At 36.8% G+C, this 18,446-nt stretch overlaps 1 protein-coding gene across 1 annotated transcript in view; it reads left to right on the plus strand.

Annotated features, from left to right (window-relative positions):
- Nucleotides 1-2,029: 2,029 nt before the first annotated feature.
- DSG1 (desmoglein 1) overlaps nt 2,030-18,446 on the plus strand; it is a 41,687-nt gene continuing 25,270 nt past the window's right edge. The window contains exons 1-5 of the mRNA XM_022586780.3: nt 2,030-2,269; nt 11,705-11,740; nt 12,005-12,136; nt 13,301-13,456; nt 15,063-15,207. Coding sequence (XP_022442488.1) covers nt 2,222-2,269; nt 11,705-11,740; nt 12,005-12,136; nt 13,301-13,456; nt 15,063-15,207 — 517 coding nt within the window. The 5' untranslated portion in view covers nt 2,030-2,221. The remainder of the gene's footprint in view (nt 2,270-11,704; nt 11,741-12,004; nt 12,137-13,300; nt 13,457-15,062; nt 15,208-18,446) is intronic.

Raw genomic sequence — 18,446 nt, forward strand, 5'->3', positions numbered from 1 at the left:
CTAACCTCTCTGCACTGGGCAATATGGTAACCACTGGCCACATGTGGCTATTTAAATTTAACTTAAAGTTAAAAATTCAGTTCCTTAGTCCTATTAGTTACATTTCCAATGTTCAATAGCCACATATGGTTAGTGGCTACCATAGTGGATGCACAGATAGAGAATGTTTCCACATTTCAGGAAGTTGTCTATTGGACGATACTGTTCTAAGGACATTAAGATGAGTAGGAAAGAAAAAGGCAGAGAAAGAGATGAAGGAGGAGGGATGGTGGTTCATAAACTCCCTTCCCCATTTCTTGCTTAATGTCACTAGTTCTCATGTGACAATTAACATAGCCACTGTTCTGCAGCATCGGAGTTCTGCCACACCTCCTCTCCAGAAAGCTACTGGAGCCTTTGCTGCCTTAGGATGCTCTAGTTGGTTGGTACCGTGGAACAAGGCCTTGAGCTAGGGGTGGAGTCAGAACTGGGCGTGGGGAAGAGTCATTCCATGGATGAAGAGGCCCTCTGTACATCTTAGCACCACGCCCAGAATTCAAGGTGGATAAAACATTCACTGGCCAGTGGAAAGCTTGCAGGAGCAAGTCCTTTCGCCTCCAGTGCCCAGTGAGTCTTCAGTCATTCATGGTCAGACGGTCCTACTACTAATACATTACTCAGACTAAGTCATAGGTCGATACTTATGTTCTATCTTACTTGATGAATAAGAAATTTGGCCTGATCATCTCCTTTTATTTTATTAATTCACATCAACCAATCCCTATCATAAGCATTCTTATGCACTTCAAGTAAATATAGGGAGCCTATCTCCTTCCCTATAAACTCCATGATGAATAGCATGAAATTTCAAGTCAGTGTGGAGGAACCTTCTTTGCCACATACCTGCAGTGAAATGACAGCATTCTAGAGAACCTCTGACCCTCAGAGATAGCCTTCCTTTCTGGGACAATTTTTAACACCTTTTGACCATAATCAACATCTTATCAGATAGATCTCTTTTTCCAGACTGCCATTTCGATCTCCATAGACTTCCTGCCACTCACAATATTTATACGAGACATTGCCAGGTGAACAGGAGGTTACCCCCAGAACACTTCCAAAGGCTTCCCTGTGAGAGTCATTATTTATTTTCACAGACTTCAGGGCTGCATTCAGTTTCCCATTTGCATGTGTGGGCAGCCTTTTCTCCAGTGTATTCCCTGTGCTCTAATTGGCTCACTATATAGATTCTTGGCTCTGGGCTCGGGAATCGTCATTGACTTTTAACCCACCTCACCTGAAGAACAGCTTTCTGTGTTTCCATTAGCATTTCAGGCTCTGATCCTCATTTTTAAAATTATCAACAGGACTTTAATTGGTGGATTTGATTGTTTACTTTTAAGCTGGCTTAGTGATATTTTAAATTTTGTTTTACTGCATTTGAAGAGGACAGAAACTTAAAGAGAGAAAAATAATTGGGGAAGGAAGGTATTCATTTAGAGAGAACACAGAGACTTCCCTGGACTTAGGCTAGTCACTTAAAAGGAATTGTGATTTATGCAAGGAACATTATAAGTATCACAGTTTTGCTTGTATGAACTAATGCTTTAAAAAATAATCCTCACTTTTACATTAGCAAATTTTCTGTCTCTTAAAAAATAGCTTAGAAAATGACTGTTTCCTAAAGACCACTGAAATGGAAAGTTTATAATTTTCTACTGTGATCTGAAGATCTGGCAAGGAGCATGGGCCAGATAATCCTCTTTGAATAATATAAACTTCCAGACTCCACTTGCCTTTTTAGCATGGGAAGAAGCTAAACAACCTGTAAATAAAGCATAGGGTGAAAAGCCCTTATCAGTTGTACAACTCTCCACACTTCTGATCATTTTAAATGCCTACCACTGGAAACCTTCAATAAAGGAATGAATCTTCCATGCCTCACAAAGAGCTGCCTTTCAGCTAGAAGAGGGTGTGTCCCCAAGCTTTTACCCGAGAGCAATGATAATCTTGTTAAGCGCTGCATTGAGACCAGCCCAAGTTTTTAGGGTGGGGATCTAGACAGGTTATACGCACATTCAGACCTGCTCCCAGAGAAGAAAGAAACACCTCAAAGCCTGCACATAAGAACATCTACTGAGAAATTATTTTAAGCAGACATCAGCTGAGTGGGGGGAGGAAAAAGAACAGAGAAGAACAAACAAAACTCCCTTGGTCTTGGATGTAAGAGAACCCAGCAGCAATGAACTGGCCCTTCTTCAGAACAGCTGCAGTGCTGTTCATTTTCCTGGTAAGTGGATCCTGTTAAAAACTTTCCATCATCATTTCACTGTAAACAAGTGAGGACTTTAAATGTTTTTTTATGTTACTTCCAACCTAAACCCGTTAAAGGTTTATGTTAATGATAAGGTGATTTTTATGAACTAGATTTTTAAATAGTGTTTCTCTCCTTAATTGAAGACTCAAGATCATATTAACGCATCAGGGTTAACTCATCATATCACATCTCTGACATCGAAGTCATTGCTAAGTCATGCCAGGAAAACACTGAATTTGGGAAAGTCATATCACTACTTAATAGCATTTTGTTGTTCAAATTCTCTTTTGCAGGTAGGCTTTGAAAACCAATCTCACAGGTGTATCTTGATTTTTAACCTAGACATTTTCCAATACTTTTGGTATCTTTGCTAGTAGATTCACTCTAAATTTTAAAACATAAAATTAGGATCCATACAAATTAAAATCATAGCTGTTTGTGACTGGCTTCACCATCCAAACAATCTCAACGGTTCCATATGTGGTTGGGGGTCCATATCACTAATATCAGAAGCCCCACAGTGATAAACTATAACTTCATTTAAAACAACATTTTTTAATTTCAAAAAGAATGGCGGTACAGGAGATTTATAAATGACATAGTAGGTGAAGGAATGGCTATAATAAAGGAGTAAGTATAATTATTATGATACTGGTTCTTACTACTGGAAGGTCAGTAATGACTGTGACATAAAAGTTGTACATTTTATGATCAGAGAAATGTAACAGAATGCTTTATCATTGCCCCCCTACATGTTACTAGTCTTCTCTTTAGAGATAATTCTAAGGGAAACACCAGTGTGTTGCCTCAATTTCACTTATGTTGAAAAATTGAAAATCGTAGTCTTTATCACAATAAGGTTAATATAATCCAAAAAGATGAGTGTCAGGTAAATTGTCCTACATTTTGGCAAGATGTAGTGCTGTGGTGCATATGTGTCTCTACTTGCTTAATTTTTGAACTGGATTGTTGGGTTTCTATAATAACAAGTTAGATCTTTGATTCAACATATGCTGGTTAACTTGAATTCACTTTTAATTGAGAGGCCATAGCCAGTGAATTTAGTTATAAATGAGCATCAGTAAGCTGTAGCTGTAGTTCCAAACTGCCCTTCAAACATTAGCCTTATTCCATGGACGTGATCCTGAGGATGAGACGATATCATAATTTGGGACACAGCAGGGATTAATGAGCACCACAGAGTACATCATTTGAACATAGGAGCGCTTGTTAATTATGCAATAATAAAATACTTTTATTTTTAATTTCATATAAACTTGATCCAATTAAGGCCTATTATAGTGTCAGTTGATTAAAGTTTATTCAGATGCTTATGTACTTTCATTGAATCTATAAGATGCCTTCTTTTACTATTTTTATGATTATTTCTAACTAATTACATCCTATAAAATTCCTTTAAACAGCCAATTGTAACTAGTCGTTCTTCAGTACAATATATCATTTTATCAAAATCATGTATCCTCATTGAACTTTCTTTGTAGAGAGATTTCTGGGCATTTGTACTTTATTTTCTTTCTTTTTTAAAAATTATTTATTTATTTTTGGCTGCATTGGGTCTTTGTTGCTGCACGTGGGCTTTCTTTAGTTGCGGCGAGCAGGGGCTACTCTTCCTTGCCGCTTGTGGGTTTCTCATTGCGGTGGCTTCTCCTGCTGTGGAGCACGGACTCTAGGCATATGGGCTTCAGTAGCTGTGGCTCACGGGCTCTTAGAGCGCAGGCTCAGTAGTTGTAGTGCACAGGGCTTAGTTGCTCCGCGGCATGTGGGATCTTCCCGGGCCAGGGCTCGAACCCCTGTGCCCTGCATTGGCAGGCAGATTCTTAACCACTGCACCACCAGGGAAGCCCTGTACTTTATTTTCTGAGTCTGGATAGTTTTTGTTTGTTTATATGTAGGTTGTTTGTTTGTTGCCATATTTTGCTTTGGAATCAATCATAAGTTTCTCATACACCTTACAAAAATTGTTTCTCAAAGAACTTATAAAGAATTGAGATGTTTCATTTCATGTTATCATAACATTTTTTGTAAAAAATTTCACTTTCTGAGGTGTAGAAAATCACAATTTTTACTACTGATTTTACCAGATGATTTGGATAAATGTCCTTTGGAGCTATCCAATATATTTTTGCTTTAAAATACTTTTTTTCTGAAAATTAACCATCACTATAGCAAACTCTTCCTCTTACTTTTCCGCTTGCCTTATTCTGAATGTTTGCTTTTACCAATTAAAAAAAAAAGAAAGAAATCTATGTAAAGTCTTTATATTCTTCTCTGCTCAAAGTTGGTAAGTGAAAATCTACATTAGGGAGCATATTTGGACAATTTTGAAGACCTTTAAGACATTTAAGCTGGTAGTATCTTTAATGCAAACCCACCGAGAGCTGGGCAACCATGTATTTACAAGTATGTTGTGTAGTCTGCTCAATGTACCTTTAAGTTTTAGACCTTGTTCAAATTAATGTGTTAGATCAGGCAGAATAAAGCTGAAGAACCTGCTCTTATAGAGACCAAGATTGTCACAGGACTATTCCATTATTTAGACAAGTCGGCTGGACAGACAATAGTTTGCAGCTGTTATAACACTGCAAGCCAAATAAATGATGTTGATGCTACATTTATTTTTCTTTCTTTTTCGTTTCCATGAGATTAGTGTGTGTGGCTGGCAGGGGGCTGATGGGTGGTTTGAATGGATTCTAGACCAGAAAACAATGTTACCTTTGCATCAAATATAAGAAATCTCTGTGAATGGTTGTAACAGTGGTATAAGATATGGCATGGTGACTGTGGGAAAGCAAAGTAGAACCAGTAGAATTTTTATAGTTCTGTTGCTTTCTAAAACTTACTTGTGACTTTACCTGGTCCCATCAGTCACCTCAAATCAATACAAATCTCAAGATGTCTTTTTCTATAAAAGCCAACTTCTGCAGCTTACACTCAAAGAACAAATAAACCTATCTTTATCTATTACCAGGATTGATCAGTTTTTCAGTTCATCATACCAGCCTAGCTTCTCTTCTTTCCATGGTTAATACTTCCTTTAAAAAAAAACCCTTCTGACCACCTGATAAGCTAACTCCACAGTTTGAACTTAGCTGAAATTATTAAGGATAAAGCAGGTGTTTTTAGAGTATTTCTCAGGACCAGGGCTAAAATACACAGAATGTAATATATACTTTATTACATAATTCATCAACTTAATGTGAACCAGTCATCTTAAATTTCCATAATTGTGTTCATTGATGCCTAAAGCAAGAGAAGGACTAACAAACTAGTACAGACCAAACAGAAGAGAAGCAAAAGAGAGGATTCTTTATGCTTTCTTGTGCACATATTACAGTGATACATATTATAGACATTGGAACTTCAGTAAAATATTTTTTTAAATTTTATTCATTTATTTATTTATTTTTGGCTGTGTTGGGTCTTCGTTTCTGTGCGAGGGCTTTCTCTAGTTGCGGCGAGCGGGGGCCACTCTTCATCGCGGTGCACAGGCCTCTCACTATCGCGGCCTCTCCCGTTGCGGAGCACAGGCTCCAGACGCGCAGGCTCAGTAGTTGTGGCTCACGGGCCCAGTTGCTCCGCGGCATGTGGGATCTTCCCAGACCAGGGCTCGAACCCGTGTCCCCTGCATTGGCAGGCAGATTCTCAACCACTGCGCCACCAGGGAAACCCCAAGTAAAATATTTTATAGAAAATGGAAGCAGCATTTCAGTTCACCTGTTAAGTTTATAAATTGTATTTAAGCAAAATGATGATGCTCTTAAAAGCTTTGGAATTTCACAGCAGATTTAGGATCACCATGTTCTTTCACTTTTATGAAAATAGAGAGTACAAATTTGTCATCATTTAATTGGTTTGAGTTGCCACAGAGTAAAACATTTTGCTGTGTCTGATTTAGGTAATAAAAAACCTAAAGAACTAGGAAATGCTAACTGGATAAATCTGAAGGCATGGCCCCTAAAGGACAAGATTTACCTACTTAACAAGGCTCATGAATCTAGAAAAATAACACTCTGTCTATACTCAGAGCTCTTAATTTCTGATAACTCTTTTCTCCACCACACATTCTTCAAGGACACTGTTGCTGAGGTTCCCTGTGTCCTAACAGGCATTGCCTAACACAGAAGCAGGATGCATGCTCAGTACTGCAGTTAGACTCACTATGCTTCCCTCAGTGAGGGAACACCCTTACAGAACACTGGGTCATGTCACCCTTGCTGGCTATGCTTGGCATGCAAGGTCCTTTAATGGACTTAGGCAAGTCAAAGTGGTTTAAATGCCACTGGCTGCTCATCCATACTCTCAGTTGGTCTATGAGCACAGGGCACAACCTTGTCTAATGAAAAACCACATCTTCAGAAATTAATGGCTGCCTGCTGCTCATAAAACGACTTGACTGTAAGTTATTGGAGGGCAGGTTCTGTTCTGATTCACATTTGTATACTTCACAGTGCCTTGCACCAGTGCAAGGTTGCTCAGTAGATGTCTAATTCACAAAGTAGAGGCATCAAGAGGGAATTTGGGGATAGTTTATCTTTTTCTCCCCCCACACACTCCAAAAAATCATCAGGGTATTAAACATGAAAATAATCATGCTGGATTTCCCTAACATGTATTTTTACGATGCACTATTACATTTACATTTAATCTAAGGCTTACCATAATAGTTTTAGGGCTTAAGCCCTTTGAAAGTCTTAATCCAGTCTTGGGTCCACACCCAAGTATGGATATACATTTGATACGTATTTGTCAAATAAATAAATAAACCAATAAACAAATATGAGGAATGAGCTATCAAGGTGTTGTCAACTCCAAACTGATAGCTATTGTCCAAGTAATATAAAGGAAAGACAAAACAGGAGGTTTTTTTAAAAGAAGCAAATTATTATATTTTAGCTTTATCTCAGGTTCATCCTTGTGATGTATATAACAGTTAAACACATCAGAATTTGATGCTTAAAAAACTATCAAGAGACTGTGGAAGACTATCTTACAATTATTAAACGCAAGAGGTTTTCCTGATAAAAATCACTTACTACTTTCAAGACCATTTTTATTATATGCAAAGAAATGTAAACCTCAATATCAAAAGAACTAACTAAAAATGAGTATAATTAGAGAGTCATTGAAATTAGCATGCAATTTTGTGTCTTGTGGCTTTTTTAAAAAGTACGTGGATTGGCTCCTAAAATAATGATTCAGGGAGGACTCATTGAGGATGCGCTTTAAGTGAATTATGCATTGCTTTCTTAGAATGTCTTAATTGGAAAGGGCTTTAGTCTCATATACAGTTGAGGAAACTGAGGCACCGAATGGCTAAGCGACTCACCGCAACACCCATAGGCAGAGGTCAAGAGAGTTGAGATGTACTCAGCTTGACAACGCTGTCTTCATCTCTAAGTGATTCTCTGTCACAGTCTCCACAGAACATATTCCCAACTCATTTCAGAATCCAAACTAGTCCCCTAATTGCCCCCAAATAACCTTATCTTTGTTCTAGGGAAAAGGTCTAGATCATTCAGGATAGTGTCCTTCAATTTCTCTCTCCAATCAAGTGATTTTCATCTCCATCCTCCTCTCTTCCCTACTCTGTCTTCAAAGTCCTTTCTTTCTGCCTATTCCCTCCCACTCTCCCCATCATGACATCTCCATCAAGGACTTTCATTCTGAACCTCTCTGCTTTCAAATCAAAATTTCTTACTCTCCTCTTTCTCCTCCTTCAAAAACCCGTCTCCCTCTCCCAAAATATTTCCTTGGACACTACATCTAATTCTACCATCACATATTTTTGTTGTTTTTTTTTTAATCACCAAACTTCTTAGAAAAGTGACTATCTTTATGCCCTCTTGGGAATTCCCTGACTGTCCAGTGGCTAGGACTCCATGCTTCCACTGCAGGGGGCACAGGTTTGATCCCTAATCAGGGAACTAAGATCCCACATGCCTCGCAGCACGGGCAAAAGAAAATAAAATGGTTTATGTCCTTTTCCCCTCCATCTTATTCCCCAGTTTCTTTCAGTCAGAAAGGGCCTGTTCCATCCAACTGAAAGCATCTGTTCAATGTCACAGAAAATCTCAGATTTCCTCAGGATTCACTCTGCTAAACTATTTCATATCTGATACAGTTCACACCCATCTGTCTTTCACTTTTCCCTTCCTTTGACATCCTTGACATCCAATGATATTTTCTTCCTATTTTTTTTAGCCACTTCTTCTTTTTTCTCTTTTTGTTTCTCATTTCTTGTCATTGTTCCCAGTTATATAAATGTAGGGAATCCCCTAGTTTCATTCTCACCCTCAGGCTGTTTCTTTGCTGTATTCTTGAGGGATTTCAAATTCTCCCATGATTTCAACTAACCTACCTGCGAAGATATTCCTCCATATATCAGTCTTGGACCACCATTGTTCATGGTGCCAAGTCATATTTCAAACTGCTAAGCATCTTTGCCCAGGCCTTTCTCTAGCATCTCAAACTTGATGTGTTCTAACCAGCTAAATTCTGCTATGGCCTTGCTCCTGATCTGCCCATTTAAAACTGCCACCACCTGAGATTCTTCCCTCTCTTGACTCTCACATCCCATTGGTTCTCAAGCCCTGTCAATTTCAACCATGCAGTATCTCCCCCTTGATCTTGCCCTGTCTGTTCCCATGGCCACTGCTCCTGTTCACCTTCTCATCTCTGGCCTGATTTCATGCAAAACACTCAGCTGCTGGTGGCCTGTAATCACTGACTCTTCCCACCACTCCCACCAATTGTTGGCAGAGTAATCTTTTAAACCCACAATTTTATCATGCCTTTACTGTGATCAAAAAACTTCCATATTTTCCTACTGCACACAGGGATTTGATGTCAGAATTGAAAAGGTAACTGTATATAATTTAGTCTATCCCCACCATTTCACAAATGAGAAAACTAAAGCTCAGAGAATCGAGGAAGTACACTGAGAGTTTTCTGACTCTACCAAGTCCTCCTTTTATCTCATTGTTTTGCCTTTGAAAGTCCAAGAGTGACTTTGTTTCAGAGTTTTTTCTGGACTCGGAGCAAATCACAATAAAGTTATGTCAACAAAACACATTTTTAAGCAGACTCGGCAGTTTTTTAATTACTAATCCAGTTGAGAGCCTGACACTGTGGTGAAAACTGCTTGGTCTTCTGCCTAAGTTGCTACTCATGGGAAAAAGAATGACCCAGCTCCATAAAGTTGCAAGGTTTCTTAGTCATCTGGCATAGTTCTCCAAAACAAACAGCAGGCACTGACACTTCAGTGTGGTAAGGGAAGTACAAGACAGGTAACAGATGCATACACAACTCTGTAGCTATGAAGAAATGGCTTCCAAACAGACAAATTAGATACGCCCACACCCCAGTCGTCCCACTCCTACAAACAAGAGCAAAAAGTGTTCAAGAGTTCAGAGGTAGCAAGAAATACACATTTGCATTAACATCACTTCAATTCTGTGCCCAAGAAGGACTCTACAATAACATTTCAGTTACTTGTCCAAAGTAACTTGGATGATTTGGGCCATTTATTTTTCTACCCCCTCCCCTACCCCATAGTATTACTATTATTGTTGTTGTTATTATTTTACATAAGCCTTCCTAATTCACAAGGATATTATGAGATTAGATTAAAATCAGAATTATTTTGAATTCTCAAAGTTGTAATAATGTCAATTCTTTGTAGTATATTTTACTTAGTAATTTACTTGGAATAGGCTCTTATACTTTATTGTAAAACCCACACCTCAAGAACAAATTTAGGCTGAATTGTTCTGGATTGTATTTAGCCCTAAATTAATATCCAAACCTCAATTTCTTCATCTGTAAAATGGAGACAATTATAGTATTGACCACATGTACTAATGAAGATTGAATGCACGGATTTCTCTAAACACATTGCCTAGTACTTAGTTATCATTCAGTGAACTGTAATGGTGATTAATGGTAATGATTAACATTGAATAGATACCAGGAGTGTATAATTCCTATAATAAAAACATTATCTCTTTACACACTCATATTAACCATAAACACATATTTCCCTGAATTATCAGTTATGGCAATTTTTAAAAGTATGTACTTGGAGACTAAAATTTTATTTTTCTTTAATGGTGAAATTGAAACTAACTGTAAAAAGTAATTTACTATATTTTGAAATTACTATTATTCGTATTTTTTAAAATGCAAACTATAATTTTCTTTTATCAACAGTCCAGATAAAATCTAACTGTGATAACAGTTTTCATAATTAGCAATTCTGAAAAAAAAACCAGATAAAGTTCAAAACTTCTTATTTAGGGAAAAATAAAAGCTAAGAATTTACACTATCTTTAATGATTCTAAATTAAATTTAATAAATGTAGACAAACCCTTCAAATCCACACCTAATTTTTAGATAGATATTTTACAATGTCCTAAGCATATTGATATATTACACTTAATATATAAGTGTGTGTGTTTTTAGAAATGCCTTTGTTTCTAGAGAAAAATAATTTAAATTATATGTATGATTTTCACTAGAAATCATATGTAAAGATCAAGGCCAGAGTTGAAACTAGGCAGAGCTCTGTTTGACTAGCTCACTTGTTTGACCGGGAAATTATTTAATGCAGGAGAAAAGACTAATGAAAGTTGCTTACACAGCAATTTGTCCCTACAGTCTTGTAATTTATTTTCATTGCTATGGAAGGATGCATTTATATCATCTGTTTTGTTTAGTGCCAACAATAAAATATCAAATATGAACTCATTTTTACATAAAGAAAATTGTTTTTATTTTAGAACTTTTTATTCTCATATTTCAAAGCAAATTAAAGATTTATCACCTTAAGATTTTCAAGAATACTAGAAAATCTTCCATCTAGAATTGGACAGTGAAAAAGCAAATATTCCAAAGCTTTCCTGATATTTTCTGCTTTATATCCTTTCTTTACTCCAAATTTTGTTTTCTGTTTCCATCTGTGGCTAGTCAGGTCCCCAAACTATCATCAAATATTTTAGTGTCATAACATGCTGTTGAATCACTAAATAGCATCCAAGTATCTCCAGCTCTTCAGGCACAAGATTTACTAAGAGGTCCTGAGTTCCCAACTCTCATTCTCCCTGGGTTCTAGCTTCAAATGTCCTAGCTCATATGATTACAAGTATCTGCATAGGCTAAGAATGAAAAAGAGGTTAACAATAAAAGTAATGAAAAGAAGAGCAAAATTGAAAGGTAAAAACCAAACATAAAGGAATCCTTAGCATAGTCATCAGAACTTGAGAGATAAAACTAGATTCACCTGCTAATGACCCACAAGACTATTGCTTAATTGTTTTTTAAGCAGTAAGATAGCATGAATTACAAAGCATTCAATTAAAAATCAATTATGGTTATCTTATTTTTTATAGGTGGTGCTGGAAGTTAACAGTGAATTTCAAATCCAGGTAACATATAGCAAATTAATTTTTTCCAAATTAAAAATAAGAAAAATGGTTTGGGAGAAGCAACATATTTTCCAAAGACAATTCATCCTTATAAGTAAAGTTAATGTTATGCTAAAATTAATAGATTATCAAAATTACCAATTTTCCCAATGAAACATCCTCTCTTTCTGACATTATAATTACCCCATCCTCCAAAAGCTCCAGTGGAATGTGAATTATGAATAAAAGTTAATAGATACTATTACTTTATCCTGCCCACCCAAGGTCAGAGATTATAACAGTAAAAATGGCACCATCAAGTGGCGTTCCATCAGGAGGCAAAAACGTGAGTGGATCAAGTTCGCTGCAGCCTGCCGTGAAGGTGAGGACAACTCAAAGAGGAACCCAATCGCCAAAGTAAGTATCAACCCCAAAGCATAAAATCGAAAATCAGAATGGATGGAGTTAAATTCTCAAAAGAACCTATCTTTTAAATATTTTATGAACACATCTTACTGAGAAATTATGATACAGAACAAAACTGCAGCCATTCAGATTATGAAAATTGAAGCCATTAAAAGTATAAATTAAGAAATTTAGGCACTCGGGTAAACAGTTAAACATTGACTCACCACACTGGTGAAATTAATATACATGATCATATGTCACCCCAAACTCTAGATGAAAAAAATATAGTGATTTATACAATGAATTTAATGCTCAGCACATTCACAGGAACTATTTCAATGTGTGCTACTTCTGCCTCCTAATTTCTTAGAATTGAATTCCTACTTTTGGCTTTGTTATGGACATTCACAATGTACCCTGTTTCATATGCTCTTTTCCTTTTATTTTCCCTTTTCTTCCTTTTGCACACACGTGCTCACACACATGTGCGCACACACACACACGGAAACATATCCACACACACAGATTCACACATACAAACATATATACACATATATACACAAATTTACACAGAGATTTCCCCATAAGATTGCTTACAGTCATACAATTTTTTATTTCCAAGAGAGCCCTGGTTTCACATCCTCGTCATTTTCAAAATTAAAATCTTCTACACAGTCAGATAACTCTTGTCGCCTACATAAATCTACTTTAAACTTTCTTCTAAAACTTTACATTAAAAAATTTTTTAAATCAAAAAATCAAAGTTATGTAATAATATTGGTAAACTCCTTAAGACTGCAAGGAGCTCTCTACTCTAGCCTCAACGTTAGCACAGAGACTAAAAATAATACGATCCATTGTAAATGTTGAATGAATGAATGCACGAAAGATGACTGCATAGATTTAGATTTATTAGGGTGACATTTTACTTTTTTCTAATTTGGTAGAAACAGAAATTGAATTTCTTTTATTACGTTGTCATTTACAATTGAAAATATAAAGCTGTTATTATTCCTCTTATCTAGGAAAAGAATTCTCTATTTCCAGCATTTCTCAAAAGATAACAGATACTCACATCCAACAATTCTCAAGATAGTTGAGAATTGCACTCTTGACATAGCACTCTTGATTTGCTCCCTGTAATGTATGTTTTCACCTGTGCTCTTTCTGCAGATTCACTCAGATTGTGCTGCAAACCAGCAAGTTACATACCGCATCTCCGGAGTAGGAATTGATCAACCACCTTACGGAATCTTTGTTATTAATCAAAAAACTGGTGAAATTAATATAACATCCATAGTTGATCGAGAGGTCACCCCTTTTTTCATTGTAAGTGGGTGAATATGTATGTTCAGGCCTATATTATTTTTGGACTATCTTAAGCTCAGATCATACTTGATTTGATTTCAAGAGTCTCAATATTAGGCATTTTTGGTTGTCCCTTATTTCATGAGCATCTTATGACCCAAAAGAAACAAAAGATTAAGAGAGAAAGGAGTGTTTGCTTAACTGCCTTAGCAAAAATGCTAACCTCTGGTCAGTCCCCGGTGTCAAGCTAAAGTGTTTGTTTGGAAGGGCAAGCACCTAACTTCTTTTACTTTAATTCAGTTGAGAATATCGGTTCCTCTTAACTCCAGTGCCAAATGATGATTCTGGAGCTCCTGATGGAGTCTTTCCTGAGTGAACATACTTTATGATAAAATCACATTGCTCAAGCTCATCTGAACTTAGGATGTGCCTTGGAGATACTTTAATTCACCCTTAACGAATCTCACTCTATTCTTTACAGTTGCTGTGACAAAACTTCAAACCCTCCACCTCATTTCCACTTTATGAAGCTGACCTGTGACCAACTTCATTAAAAAGTCTGAGGCCCTTCATCACAAACTCCCACAATTAATTCTCTCTCCTCCAGTTCAGAAATGTTCTGAATTAAATCCAAAAATGGGATCGATTTTCTTCTTCCTCTCAGCTGCTTATCCCAAAAGCTATCTATTTTCCCATAATTACCTGTCCAAGAACCTTAATCAATCAACTTTGTTTTTTCATCTTTCTTCTGCTTGCTCCATTGGCTGCTAATCCATTTCCATCTATCATTAGGGTCAACACATGTTAATACTTGAAAAATAAAACTAAAGACATTTAAAAAACTTTCTTTGACCTTGTAACCTCTTCTATTCAAACCCCATAATTTTCCAAAATGCCTTCAAATAGTAATCTACGCTTGCAGGCTTTCACTCATACTGCTTTTCCATATGCCTCAAACTACTTTAATTCCTTAGTCTTCTGTTCCAAGTCTGTATTCCTGCCTTGTCTCCCACAATGTTTCCCTGAAAACTCTAAATCAACATGCCAGCCTATTAGCTTTTCTTGATGTACAATGCATTTTATATGAAATATATCACATAGGCAAAATAGTATACATTACACTTACATACACCAAATAATAATATAAACACCCACATAGCCACACCTATCCCATGAATGCTATATTTCTCTGAAGCCCCCGTGTGACTCTCCTTTGTCACATTCTCAAGTCCCATAACCCCTATTCCTAATTCCAACAACGAGTTTTCACCACTCCGTTTCCTTCCTCACGTAAATCCCTTTGCTTGAAACACCCTGCCAATTCCCTGTTCCACCTGTTGAAATTTTCTTGGAAGATCTCTCAATCATTACATCCTCCTATGAAGTCACAGTAATTTTGTTCTTCCTTCGTGTAACTTATCATGTTACCTTTTCTCAAATGGGATTTTGAGTTAGTGTTTGCCTCCCCTTATTGATTATAAGTACTACTTGTATCTACCTTCAAGTAGGAAATAATATGTCTTACTGTTCTTTTAGTTTCCCACAATGCCTAGCATAATGCTCAAAGAAAGCAAGCACTTAATAAATATGTGTTGCACCATGTAATTATTCCTCTTTTCTCTCCTAGATCTATTGTCGGGCTGTGAATTCACTGGGTCAAGATTTAGAGAGAATTCTCGAGCTCAGAGTCAGGGTTTTGGATATAAATGACAACCCTCCGGTATTTTCTATGTCTACGTTTCTAGGACAAATAGAAGAAAATTCTAATGCCAGTAAGTAGTCTACTTTATTAAGTAAACAAGACTATTTTAGCTTCCAGATCATTCTTAACAGCCAGACAACTAGAGGCTAAACGCTGTCAAGGTACTACATCATGAATGTAAAAGATAAGGTTGGAAAAGCATGTAGAACAGGAAGGCATGAGGAAATCTCCATAATGGCTTTCCCTTCAACTGTGGAAGCAGCTCCAACTGTCATACACAAGGAGCAACTCTAAAGTAATAGGAAGCATTTTCTCACACACCAGCTCTGTAGTAGATTCCTAAGGAAAAAATCCAAAAGTACTTTGCACAATGGTGACAGAGGCACTGGGAGAATTTAGCCTCCCAACCTGACTACTTTGAAGGGGAATCTCATCCATTTCTATTTATACTGCCTTTTTTTTTTTTTTTTAATTTTAACGACTCTAAAGTCACTCATAGAAATCACTTCCAGACTAGCTATTTGGTAGCCATAATCTTAAAGAGCTTTTCTTTGACAACAAATAAATGCAAAACAAGCATTGTTGCCCCTTCTTATATATGATTTAATAAATATGGGTTTTGTTTGTTTTTACTCAAGTCACTGATACTATGTATTGGAAATGTATTACAAACCTAATCCTCTTTGGTCCTCCATGTACAATATATTTAAAGCTGACCATCTCAAGGAATGATAGTAGAGGGGCACCAGAAAATCTAGAAACTAGAACCAGTATTTACACAAGGGCTTTAAAATTCTAAACGTGCAATTGCTTCCTTATGGATTACTGTTAAAGGAAATATTTTAACTGCCAAATATTCAGTCACTTGGGTGGGATAGTATATTAACTGCCTAGTGTACCATTGAAGATTGTCCTAGATATATTTAAAAAAACAGCAGAGATAATGTCTCATTTGAATTCAAAACTTCAACATACCATAGTTACTTTTAACTGTTAAGTGGTATAACTTCTTGTAAGTTCAAATAATTCTTACATTTTAATTCTATTCGTTAAAATACTATACCCACAGTTTAAACTTAAAAAAATGCTGCTATAAGAATGATAAACCATTAGCCAGACTCATCAAGAAAAAAAGGGAGAAGACTCAAATCATCAGAATTAGAAATGAAAAGGGAGAAGTAACAACTGACACTGCAGAAATACAAAGTATCATGAGAGATTACTACAAGCAACTATAGGCCAATAAAACAGACAACCTGGAAGAAATGGACAAATCCTTAGAAAAGCACAACCTTCCGAGACTGAACCAGGAAGAAATAGAAAATATGAACAGTCCAATCACAAGCACTGAAATTGAAACTGTGATTAAAAATCTTCCAGGGCTTCCCTGGTGGCGCAGTGGTTGAGAGTCCGCCTGCCGATGCAGGGGACAAGGGTTTGTGCCCCAGTCCGGGAAGATCCCACATGCCGTGGAGCGGGTAGGCCCGTGAGCCATGGCCGCTGAGCCTGTGCATCCGGAGCCTGTGCTCCTCAACGGGAGAGGCCACAACAGTGAGAGGCACACGTTCCGCAAAAAAAAAAAAAAAAAAAAAAAAAACTTCCAACAAACAAAAGCCCAGGACCAGATGGCTTCATAGGCGAATTCTATCAAACATTTAGAGAAGAGCTAACACCTATCCTTCTCAAACTCTTCCAAAATATAGCAGAGAGAGGAACACTCCCAAACTCATTCTATGAGGCCACCATCACCCTGATACCAAAACCAGACAAAGATGTCACAAAGAAAGAAAACTACAGGTCAATATCACTGATGAACATAGATGCAAAAATCCTCAGCAAAATACGAGCAAACAGAATCCAACAGCACATTAAAAGGATCATACACCATGATCAAGTGGGGTTTATCCTAGGAATGCAAGGATTCTTTAATATATGCAAATCAGTCAATGTGATACACCATATTAACAAATTGAAAGAGAAAAACCATATGATCATCTCAATAGATGCAGAGAAAGCTTTTAACAAAATTCAACACCCATTTATGATAAAAGCTCTCTAGAAAGTAGGCAGAGAGGGAACCTACCTCAACATAATTAAGGCCATATATGACAAACCCATAGTCAGCATCGTTCTCAATGGTGAAAAACTGAAACCATTTCCCCTAAGATCAGGAACAAGAAAAGGTTGCCAACTCTCACCACGGTTATTCAACATAGTTTTGGAAGTTTTAGCCACAGCAATCAGAGAAGAAAAAGAAATAAAAGGAATCCAAATCGGAAAAGAAGTAAAACTGTTACTGTTTGCAGATGACATGATACTATACATAGAGAATCCTAAAGATGCTACCAGAAAACAACTGGAGCTAATCAATCAATTTGGTAGAGTAGCAGGATACAAAATTAATGCACAGAAATCTCTTGCATTCCTATACACTAACAATGAAAGATCAGAAAGAGAAATTAAGGAAACACTCCCATTTACCATTTCAACAAAAAGAATAAAATACCTAGGAATAAACTTACCTAAGGAGGCAAAAGACCTGTATTCAGAAAACTATAAAACAGTGATGAAAGAAATCAAAGATAAAATAAACAGATGGAGCGATATACCATGCTTCTGGATTGGAAGAATCACTATTGTGAAAATGACTATACTACCCAAAGCAATCTACAGATTCAATGCAATCCCTATCAAACTACCAATGGCATTTTTCACAGAACTAGAACAAAAAATTGCACAGTTTGTATGGAAACACAAAAGACCCCGAATAGCCAAAACAATCTTGAAAGAGAAAACTGGAGCTGGAGGAATCAGGCTCCCGGACTTCAGACTATACTACAAAGCTATAGTAATCAAGACAGTATGGTACTGGCACAAAAACAGAAATATAGATCAAAAGAACAGGATAGAAAGCCCAGAGATAATCCCACACACATATGATCACCTTATCTTTGATAAAGGAGGCAAGGATATGCAATGGAGAAAAGACTGCCTCTTCAATAAATGGTGCTGGGAAAACTGGACAACTACGTGGAAAAGAATGAAATTAGAACACTCCATTACACCATACACAATAATAAACTCGAAATGGATTAAAGACCTAAATGTAAATCCAGACGCTATAATACTCTTAGAGGAAAACATAGGCAGAATACTCTATGACATAAATCACCGCAAGATCCTTTTTGACCCACCTCCTAGAGAAATGGAAATAAAAACAAAAATAAACAAATGGGACCTAATGAAACTTCAAAGCTTTTGCACAGCAAAGGAAACCATAAACAAGACAAAATGACAACCCTCAGAATG

Source organism: Delphinapterus leucas, chromosome 14 (assembly GCF_059928025.1).
Source record: "Delphinapterus leucas isolate spDelLeu-1000000601 "Yukka" chromosome 14, BTC_Dleu_Yukka2, whole genome shotgun sequence".
Lineage (NCBI taxonomy): Eukaryota > Metazoa > Chordata > Mammalia > Artiodactyla > Monodontidae > Delphinapterus > Delphinapterus leucas.